Below are 10,512 nucleotides of genomic sequence, written 5' to 3'. Positions count from 1 at the left end.
CCACAGGCATTGTGGAGATTTGTATGGGATAGGCCCATGGTAAGGCTTTATTGACAGAGGGAGGGACAATGAAGATTGGATGTCAGGGAGAAGGTCTTTCCAGAGACGGTGGTGAGATGCTGGAAGCGGATGCCCAGAGAGCTTGTGGACGCCGCGTCCGTGGCAGTGTTGAAGGCCAGGTTGGATTGGGCACTCGGCAGCCTAGTCTAGGATTAGATATGATGCAGATGGGATTCAAGCATCTGTTTTGCAGCCAGCTCGAGTGGAGCTCTTGGAGCTCATGGGCGCCCCATGCCCGCATCAGCGTGGGTAGTGTGTGCCCTTCCTGCGCGATGGGGCTTTGCTGTTTGGAGGCTGACGCTGAGGAGACTGTGTTTCTTCGTTTATCGGTGGCAGAAATCCAGCTCTGTCAGCAGAGGACTCCTGCGGCTGGCTGGCCTCAGCCTGAGATGTTGATGCTTCCATCTCCTCAGGTTCTTTCTGCCTGCTCTTCTTAGCCCTGCGCCTGAGAAGTCTGACTGAGTCACATGCCAGAAGTGGAAGCCGGGATGGAGTGCCTTGCGATGCCTGCGACGGGCTGGACTGAGCCCTTGAGGAAGGTCTGGAATCGTTGCTGAAAGATTCGTTGGCTTTGGGCAACTTCAGCACCGCAGCCACACGATGGGCTTTTTCCGCTTCCTGTTCTTCCTCACGGAAGCTCACGTGTTTGGTTCCCGGGGCTCGGCCCAGGTCTTCTTGGCTGTCGGTTTCTGCCTGGCCCTGCAGCTGGCAGGTCAGCGGCTGCTTTTGTTCTTCAGGCACTCCAGGGATGGCTGGCAGCAGACTGAAAGGACAGAGCAGGAGGGGTCCGCCTGAGTGGGTGATGGCTTTGGGGCCGCATCCTGCAAGCCGGAGCCAGGACCCTTGGCTGCAACGCAGCCTTCCCCACAGACAGCTCAGCGGCTGCCCCGTGGCTCTCCCCCGTGGGATCCAGAGAGGGGCCAGCCCTGTGAGCTGGGGGGCTCCTGGCGTCCCCATCCCAGCACTGTTGGGCAGCCAGAAACAGGGATCCTTTGGGGCTAGGGAATGGGCTCTCGTTGGCTCAGTCAATCACCCCCATGCACATGCCAAGCCAGAGCCTCCAGCCTCACCTGGACGTAGAGCTCTCCTTGCGCAGTAAGCTCCTTATCCTTCGGAGTTTTCCTCCATCTAGACTGTCCGAGCTCAAGCGTTTGATGAAGGTTGGCTTGCCAGCAAATCTCACTGGGATTGGGAAGGCAGAGGAGACTCACCGTCAACCCTTTGGCTCACTCACCAGGGGCGCTCAGGCCTGTTCCCAGAACATGCGAGAGGGCCGCTCTGCTCCCCCCACTGCTGACATCTGTGCTGCCCGCAGACCCTCCCTGAAACCATCTCTGGCCCCACTCCTCCTCTCTGCCATCTTGGGACTCTCTTTTGGGAGTGCATTAGTGACGCTGGCTTTGGGAAAGCGGAGCTGGGTGGTGACGATGAGCTGACAGGGTGACTTTTGGGGACCATATCCTTTTGTTGGGGGAGGGCGGGGCCTAAGGTGCCAAGGTGCTCCTGCCATAGCCAGGGATGGGGGCACGTCACAGCCAGCGCCTTGGTTTTGGAGAGGCCAACAATTCCTCGTGGGAAGAGGCCGTGCTGAGCTGGCATGAAGCTTTGACGTAAGTTCAGCAAGGGATTTCCCATCTCAAGTTGGTGGCTTGTGCCCTGGAAAGGCGCTGGATGCTGCTTTACCTTTCTTGCCCTGGGCGAGAGGTGGCAAAGCCTCCTCTTCCTTTGGTTTCCCCTCCGCAGGGATGCCTCCTGAGGACCTGCGGCATATCCCAGGTGGTGGTTTGGGGACAAACTCCATTTGAAACCTGTACGCGAGGAGACGACAGTGAGCGGTGGGACGCAGCGCTCCACCAATCCTTGTTGCTCTCTCTGATTGCCTGCTGACAGGCCCATTTTCATGCTGCATGATGGCCACTGCTTTCTAAAGGCTTCAGCAGGGCCAGGCTGAGAGCAACCTGATGTGGCGGTAGGTGTCCCTGTTCCCTGCAGGGGAGTGGGACTAGGTGCCCTTTCCGGGTTCCTTCCAGCTCAAATGATGCGATGATTCTATGCCATATTCTCGTGGGCAGGGCAGGGACACCCATGGTCACCAGGAACAAATGCTACGGCATGAGAGCTGAGCAGCTGCAGCAAGCAGCAGCTACAGCCCCAACATACTCACTTGGGAAAGACGACGAGGCAGCCAGAGAGTGCCAGGGAGGCCACCGGTGCCGCTCGGGACACCACCATGTCCAGCAGCCAGGGGGCCTGCAGGGGAGGAACAGGGAGGATGTGGGACGTCCTTGTGACGGCTGAGGCACTGGGCGCACAAGGAGCCCAAGGCAGGGAGGGCTGACGGCACCGCAGCACTTGCACGGCGCGAGCAGCTGGCCAGGTGCTGGTGGTAGAAAGCTACAGCTCACCTTGAGAAGAGCTTTCCTGAACTTCTCTTTCCCTGACAGCTTCTCAAGGAAGTCGTAATAGAATTTCATGTGGAAGGTCAGTCCATCGATGTGGAGCACTCCAATGTCCTTGAAGACAACGGCAACGTTCTCCCCATTCTTCAGGCAGCCAGAGAGCAGGGACACGGTGCTTTGGATGCAAGCCTGCGCTGTCTGCCAGGTCACAGAGGCAGCTGCGGCCACCTCGCTGCTCTTGAGCGGCTCCAGCTTCCTATGGGCTGAAAAATGGGAGGGACGGAGTTGATGATACGGTTGGTTTTCCGCAGTGCTTCCCTGGAACTGCTTCTTGTGGCCATCAGCCAGAACGGCCCCATTTTGGCGGGCTCCTCCGAGGGGGAGGTTTGCTTTGGAGAATGGAGGCGGTGGCCCTGTTGGCCCTGTGCGTGAAGCCAGCAAAGCTTTAATCCTCCCTCCTACCTGGCAGGGACTCCCTGCGGGGCTTGAGGTGGTGCACGGCTATGAGGTTTCCAGACAAGTGAAAGACGGGCCACCGCAGAGTCACTGTCCCGTCCTCAGTCCTGATGTCTCTGGAGATGGTGTCAAAGGATCCGAAGGTGGGAATCCAGACCCCCTACAAGTGGTAGAGAAAGGAAGGGCGGCAGGGTTATGGGCCAGCTGGCTGGAGGAAGAGCCCATGTAGCGGTCCAAGGCAGGGACGGAGCTCAGGAGCCCTCTCCCGCTGTTCAGAGGCACGAGCCAGGGCATCGGGAATGGCTTTGGGAAGGGGCTGCACAGTCCTCTCCTTCCCCTCGCCCTCCCAAATGCAGCACAGCAGTCAGGGCAGAAGCAGCCTGATGGGATCCAGAGGCTTCCCGCGAGCGGGATCAGCCCTGAGACAGGACAGCGCCCAGCACAAGTGATCCTGCGGGATTTGCAGGAAGCCCATGGCATGCCCAGTAGAGACACGTGGGGTGAGTTTCCTGCTTTCTGTGGAGGGGAAGAGTGGGAGGAAGTCTTGGCTGAGGCAGACAGGGAGAGGAGGAACCCGGCCCACCCACCTTCTGCACCAGGAGGTGCTCTTGTACGTAGGCGGCCACCGCATCCCAGACGGCAACTCGCTCTGGAGGGCAAAGGAAAAGCGGGTCACACTCTGCACCTGCCGCTTCCCGGCAGCCCTCCCGCTGCCAGGCGGGAGTGAGGTGGCAGATGGAAAGTGTCGTCTGCGTGCCAAGATTGGCTGCAGCAGCGCTCCTGTGGTGGCTGTGGAGCCGTGTACCTTCGGTGTCGGTGCAGGTGGGTATGGAGGCACGCCTCACTGCGGGGCCATCCTCGCAGAAGCTCATCCTGTTCCGCCTCGTGCCAGCGGGTTGCTCCTTGTTGGCGCCAGCCATGCCGGAGCTCATCCCTTCAGGTGCGTCTGCTCTCTACCAGATGCTCCTTCAGGATGCAGGACCCACCAGCGTGCACCGCCTTCATACCCCTCCCGGGTGGCTGTGTCACAAACGTCGCCACGGCGACGCGGGTGACAGCGTGGCCAGTGCTGGCCGCCGCCCATGATGACGCTGGCACCAGCAGCCTGCCGCCCACCCCGGGTGGCAGTGCTGGCACCTCTCTGTTTCCTCTCTCTTCTCTTCTTTGCTCTCCATGTAATGTGACTCGTTTTTCTTTAGTAGCCGTTGCCTGAATTGATCTTCAAGTTGTTGACACAGAAACAACTCCTGTTCCAAAGGACTCTACGCGTAACGTTGAAGACCTGTTGCCAGGGTTTCTTAGTTTTGCCTGGCAGTTTTTTCCTTGATTCTTTGTTGGAACGCTCACTGAATTACCCGGCATTGATCCTCGACGTCATTGTGGTGACTGCGTCGCACCCGCAACCCTAGCGGGCAGGGAGTGCTGTGTTTGGGGGATCTGCACCTGCACTCCCCTTCTGCTGTCCTTTCTTCCCTGTAGCCTCGCTTGCTTTTGCATTTGCACTTCTCTTAGGCTCTTGGTTCTTCCCTGTATTCTCCCTGCTTTTCCGTCTGCATTCTCACTCTTTTCCTGTTTTTTCTCTTCTGCTTCTCTCTGCTGTTCTATCCTCTGTGTATCCTCACTGCTCTTTCATCTCTATCCTTGCTCTTTGGCGTTTTTTTTCCCTGCTTCCTCTCCGTACTTCATCTGCCCTGCTTTTCTTCCTGTAACGTGACGTCTCTTTTTTCTTCTGCATCTGCTCTCCTCCTCCTCTTTCTTCCCTGTATTCTCACTGCTCATTCTCGGGCAGCTGTGCTCCTCTTCTGTTCTTTCTCCTTGTATCCTCACTCTTCTGATGGTTTTCCATTGCATCTCACCACTGCTCTTTCACCTGCATCTGCTTTTCTCTTCTGCTGTATGTTTCCCTGCTTCCTCACTCCTCTTTCTTCTGCATTGGCTCTACTCTTCTGCTCTTCTTTCTTCCCTCACTCCTTTTCCATCTGCCCACCTCTTAGGCTCTCCCTTCTTTTCTATCCTCCCTGCTCTTTCCTCTGCATTCTCACTCTTCTCCTGTTCTTATTCCCCTGCATCATCCTCACTCCTTTTCCCTCTGCATCAGCACTGCTCTTCTGTTGGATTTTGTTTCCTGTTGCCAGACTTGTCTTTATTCTGCATCTGCACTCCTCTTCTACTGCTCTTTCTTCTCTGTATCCTCTCTCCTCTTTCTTCTGCCTCTACACTCCTCTCTGCTTTGCTTTGTCCCCCGTATTCTCACTTGTCTTTCTTCTGACTGCTCTCCTCTTCTGCTCTTTGTTGTTCCCAAGTTCAGAAGAAAGCCGGAGAGGATTTCTGTCCAAAGCACAGAGCAAGCGGCATGGAGGAATTGAATCGGCACGGCCCAAAGTGAAAGAAGAGGGATGGTCGTTTGATGGAGAGTGCTTTTGTTACGGCCTGCAGAGCCTTTGGTGCATCTTTTTATTCCTTCAGGATTGTTATGTTTTGTAGCACTAAGCTTAGGCCGTCCTTCTGGGGGTGATGGGTGGAGCAGTGGCTGGATAAGGAAGTGGCTGGATGGTGGCACTCAGGGAGCTGCAGTCGGTGGCTCAGTGTCCAAGTGGAGCGCGGTGACGAGCGGCGTTCTCAGGGCTCAGTGCTGGGAGTGGTGATGGAAGCGGATCCCTTGAACATCTTGATAGGCGACAGGGAGAGTGGGATCGTGTGCACCCTTGTCGTGTGTGCAGGCGATACTGAGCTGAGTGGTGCAGGTGAGGCGTTAGAGGGAAGGGATGGTATTCAGAGGGACGTGGAGAGCCTTAGAGGTGGGCCCATGCCAGCGTGAGGAAGTTCAGCGAGGCCGAGAGCAAGGCCCTGCATTTGGGTCGGGGTGATCTCAAGCACTGACGTGGGTTGGGTGGAGAACGGCTGGAGAGCGGCCCCGTGGAGAAGGATTTGGGAGCGTGGACTGCTGAGAGATTGAGCGCGCGCTGGCAAGGTGTGCTCGCTGCCCAGAAGGCCAAGCGTAGCCTGGGTTGCATGAAGAGGAAGAAGTGTGGAAGTGGGAGAGTGTATGTTTAGACCAGGTGTTGGGAAGAAGTTCCTTACTGTGAGGCTGCCATGGCAGACGTTTTCTTTGGAATATACAAGTGGTGTTCCAGGTATCCTGTGAGGTCTTCAACAGTCACATCATCGACATAGGTGTGAGCCTCCTCAGAATAGGATGTGGGAGAAGTCCACGAGGCTGTTTCACAGAGGGGTCTGTTAAGCGTGGATAAGGAGAAACAAGCTGAGGTTTGGCTGTTGTGTGAGTCAGAGTGGAGGATGGAAGGATGGGGCAGAGCGAGGCAGTTCTCTCCGTGACAGAGCGCAGTGTCTCCTGGTGGAGGCAGAAATCCCCACCGTGCTCAGTGCTGTTCCCTGCCACCACGTCAGCCCACATCCCCTGCTGGGGACAGCGTGCTGCCAGCATATGCCGGGTCACCTGCTGTCCGTGGGGACCGGGTAACGGCACGGAGCAGTGTGAGGACTGCAGCCCCGCTTAGCAGTGTGCCCCGTGGATGTGGGGCTGCCCCATGGCTGTGGCCGCTGCAGTGAGGGCTCCTGCGTGGGGCTGCGGTGTGTGCCTGCCTGCCTGCCTGCCATCCCAGGGTGGGCCGGGAGAGGAGAGCAGCTGAGCTGGCATGGTGCCTGCGCCTGGGGAGCTATTTGGAGATGCGTTTGATGTCTCCGCCGCAAGGGTGATGGATGCTGGGGCGAACGTCGTGATGGCACAGCCAACGCTCTGTGCTGGGCTTTGAAGTCTCCCGAGCGGAGCATCCCAGCTCGCAGATTGGGAAGACATGGACTATACGGGCAGGAGATGCTACTTGCCAAGGCGGCTCCGTGAGGAGCAGCCTCAGAGCTCAACATCCAGCTGCACCCTGCTCCAGGAGGACGCAGGAGTTCCCCGTCAGCTGTCCCTTCCTCCGCATCTCTGTCACTGTGTCCCCGGTGTGCAGAGCCCGGTGAGATGCCGCCACGCACCGTGGGCTCCTGAAGCTGTGGAGCAGCACAGACCCAAGGAGGAGGACGAGCAGGCTGAGGTGATGCTGCCCGTTGCTTGCAGTGGTGCTGCAGCTTGCCTGGAGGAAGCCCCCACATAACTCAGCTATGTCCTTCTCTTGGGGCTGCGCTCTTGTGGAGAGCTTTTGACCCGGAGCACTGGCTCCGGGAGAGGGGCCATGATGGGACAGCTGGTAAGGAGATAGGGCCCTGCTCATTAAAAGGCAAGGTCGTGCTGCCCTCAGGAGCAAGGAAGTGATAAGAACATGCTGCAGTTAAGAAAATTGAGTGGTATGCGGTAAACAATCGGGCATTCATCACGGGACTGTCACAGTATCTAGCGTTGATGGTTATTTCTCACGTAAAGAACTAACCAATAAGAGAACCCAATTTGGCATATGTAGTAGCTCATTAACTATCGTATAGATGCCTGCGTGTGCTTCAATAAAGCAGAGACTTGTTGATCGTGAAAGCATGAGACTTGTCTCCCGCTGATTTCCTACAAATGGTGACCCCGACGTGATCCAGTAACGGCGCACCACGGTGGGACAGCGAAGGAGTTCGGGTCCTAAGCAGCGAGGACGGCTAAAGCACTCGGGAACCAGAGAGAGGAGTGCCGAGCCCTAGGTGACCTCATCGGAGAGCCTGGCCGATATGGGCCGCCGAGACCTTGTAAGGCTGCAATAGCGCGCGCTGACAGATAAGGGATGGAAAGGCAAGCGCTTATGATTTATTTACTTGTTTTTTGGAAAACGACAAATTAAGGGAGTAGACTTACAGAAGGAACTCCCGGGTTATTAGCTTATGGCAATGCGAAGGGTTTTTTCAAGACCCACATTTAGTACATGACCTTACAGAATGGCGTAAATTTGGGGATGCAATTTGGCAAGCATTTTAGATGATGATAAGACAGCAAAAAAATGCGGGAAAACTGTGGAGAGCAGTTCACAATGAGCTGTTGCAGCACCAAGCAGAAAAGAAGGCAGCAGAACAGGCCGGTACTGCACAGGGGAGAAATAAGGATTACAATGGTGGCCAGATTGTCTGTTGCCCCCTGCAGTGACTACCTTAGTCTTGCCGCCGGCCGCGGAGCACGCCACGTCAGCATGTTTGGGGCCAAGTGCCCCCCCCCACCCCGCCCCTAGTTACGGCCGCGCCGGGTAGTTCACCTGCGCCTATTACAATGGGCCCAATAAACCCTCCGAGCAGTGAGCCGATCCCTGGGGCAGAGAGTGACCTAGCGGGGGCCATTGCACGGGAGAGGCGGGAACCTTGGGCAGCGCTGGCACGGGCCTGCATGGAGGCGGGGGATAACGATGCAGTGGAGGCCGTGCGGCACATGGTGTTTCCGGTGATATATGCCTCTAATCCTGCGGGAGGGATGCAGGCCACCATCACAGCTTTAGATTGGAAATTATTATCGCAGCTACGATCTACAGTTAGTCAGTTTTGGGGTAAAAAGCGAGCCAGCTAAGCAGATATTGGATTATATTTGGAGTACGCAGATATTGCTGCCATCCGATTGTCGGGCAAAAAGAAAAACAATGCAATTGATCCTCTCACAACATCAACAGCTGTTGTTTATGGCTATTGGGCAAGAACTGTGCCATCAGAGGTTCTCAAAGGCTAGGCAGCCGGGGAGACCCACTACATGGTGTAACTATCGAAGAACTCTTAGGGCTAGGGCTTTTTCAGAACACAAGCCCCAAGCACTATTCATGGCCAAATAAATGTCGAGAAACTATGTATTTAGCTAGACAGGCCATGGACAAGATTAAGGTGCCTGATGGATTGCCATTTTTATTGGGGCTCCGACAAGGTAGAGATGAGGACTTTGGGGCATTCATAGATAAGGTAGCCGGGGCTATTGAAACGGCAGGGGTGCCAGAGTATATGAAGAGGAGTGATGTTAAAACAGTGCGCGCTCCAAAATTGTAATTCAACAGCACGTAGTATTCTGAGTACTTTGAGGAGTAATTGGACTATTGAAGAGGCACTGGAAAAGCTATCAAGTGTGCCGGTAGGCCCCCAAGCATTTCTGGTGAGGCTATAAGGAGTTTAGGGGCAGGTTTAAAGGCGCAGGCTGAGGCCTCTCACAATCAAGTGCTAGCAGCTCTTGCATCCTTACAAGCAGTGCGACAACAAATTTAGGCCCGAGATCTCCTGTTGCTGGTCGCATTCAAATGCTAATCGCTGTGGCGGCATGGGACTTTTGCGTCGTCAGTGTCAAGCCACCGTTCATGGTGTCAGACATGTCTATGGACACCACACAATACCAATGCCTGTCGACGCCGGTCGGGAAACCCCCAGCCCAGCGCGAGAAAGAAACGGACGGCCAAGCGCAGACACAGTAGCCGTTTCCAGCCAGCAGCAGCCCTGCAACCAGCCACACCAGGAAGCCTCGGCTTGGACTTGGCAGCCGCAGTGACCACGACCGTAAGGACACACAAAACCTGAGCGTGTGTCTATCAGGGATCAGAGGACCAGTAATGATAAATGGAACCGCCGTTGGGGCCCTTTTATTGGGGCGTCTTCAGCATCGATGCTCGGACTTTTTGTCCTCTCCTGGGGTAAATAGATGTGGACTTTTCAGGCGAGATCCAATTATGGTATACACCCGGTTCCTCCATAAAAATTGAGAAGGGCACGGATAGCCGCAGTTAGTACCCTAGCAGCATTGACCAAAGCCTTAAACACCGTGTCAATCGTCTCCCGGTGGAGCAAGGTTATGGCTCCTCCAGGGGGCTTAGCATTGCTATCACATAATTTGCATGATCGACCAAAAACCCGGGACACTTAAACCACAGAGAGGATGAAATCAAACTTCAAGGTTCTATTAGATACAGGGCCGACAACAGCATAGTGAGCCCGAATTTGGCCGCCTCATTGGCCACTGCAGCGGCCATAGCCACAGTGATGGGTACAGGTGGACTACCTTAGCAAAAGTCGCCTCCCCTAAAATCACCTTAAGAACAAGTAGTCTACCTCTGTTCCTCGGTGGCACCCCTACCCCCCCTGTTCAATGCTTTAATTGGCCGCAGTTTGACTCTCCTCAATTGGGGGCACTAATCAAACCCGCCCTGCCCAATCCTGCATGCTACCTTACAAGTTGGCCATTACTGAATTAGTGACTTAAGAGGACTGTTTCTTTACTATACCCTGCACGCCTCAGGACACTAAACGATTTGCCTTCACATTGCCTTTCACTGTACCTCGAGAACACCCTGATCAACGATTTGAAAATGGACATTATTACCTCAGGATGAAAAAAATCCCCATGGCTAGGTCAACTATATGTCGACCATGGCTCTAACAACCACTACTCCGGCGTGAATGGCAACATGGTCTTTACCTTACATGGAGGACATCCTTTTTGCACGCCAGAGGACTTCACACAGGAACAAATTTGGCAATAGAAAGACCCTAGAGGTGAAGGACTTATGTTTTGCCCCTGAAAAAAGGTACATACTCTCCGCACCCCGAAGTCCTTAGTATGGACAGACTGACTAACACGATAGTCGACCCCACAGAAACTGCAACTGGATACTAAAATAGAGACTCTACATGATGCCCAAAAGGG

The 10,512-nt window shown here is 55.3% G+C and overlaps 1 protein-coding gene across 1 annotated transcript; it reads right to left on the bottom strand.

Moving 5' to 3' along the window:
• Positions 1 to 300: 300 nt before the first annotated feature.
• LOC107049550 (coiled-coil domain-containing protein 81-like) lies at positions 301 to 3,961 on the bottom strand. The gene is made up of 7 exons (XM_040656942.1): positions 3,503 to 3,961; positions 2,922 to 3,075; positions 2,466 to 2,722; positions 2,225 to 2,310; positions 1,744 to 1,868; positions 1,131 to 1,242; positions 301 to 823 (listed from the first exon to the last, which is right to left on the bottom strand). Exons 1-7 carry the CDS (start codon positions 3,845 to 3,847, stop codon positions 301 to 303), a joined length of 1,602 nt encoding a protein of 533 aa, XP_040512876.1. The 5' UTR covers positions 3,848 to 3,961.
• Positions 3,962 to 10,512: the final 6,551 nt, after the last annotated feature.

Source organism: Gallus gallus (genome assembly GCF_016699485.2).
Source record: "Gallus gallus isolate bGalGal1 chromosome 37 unlocalized genomic scaffold, bGalGal1.mat.broiler.GRCg7b 37_unloc5, whole genome shotgun sequence".
Classification (NCBI taxonomy): Eukaryota; Metazoa; Chordata; class Aves; order Galliformes; family Phasianidae; genus Gallus; species Gallus gallus.
The sequence above is the reverse complement of the archived record's forward strand: the minus strand, read 5'-3'. Positions and strand labels throughout refer to the sequence as shown.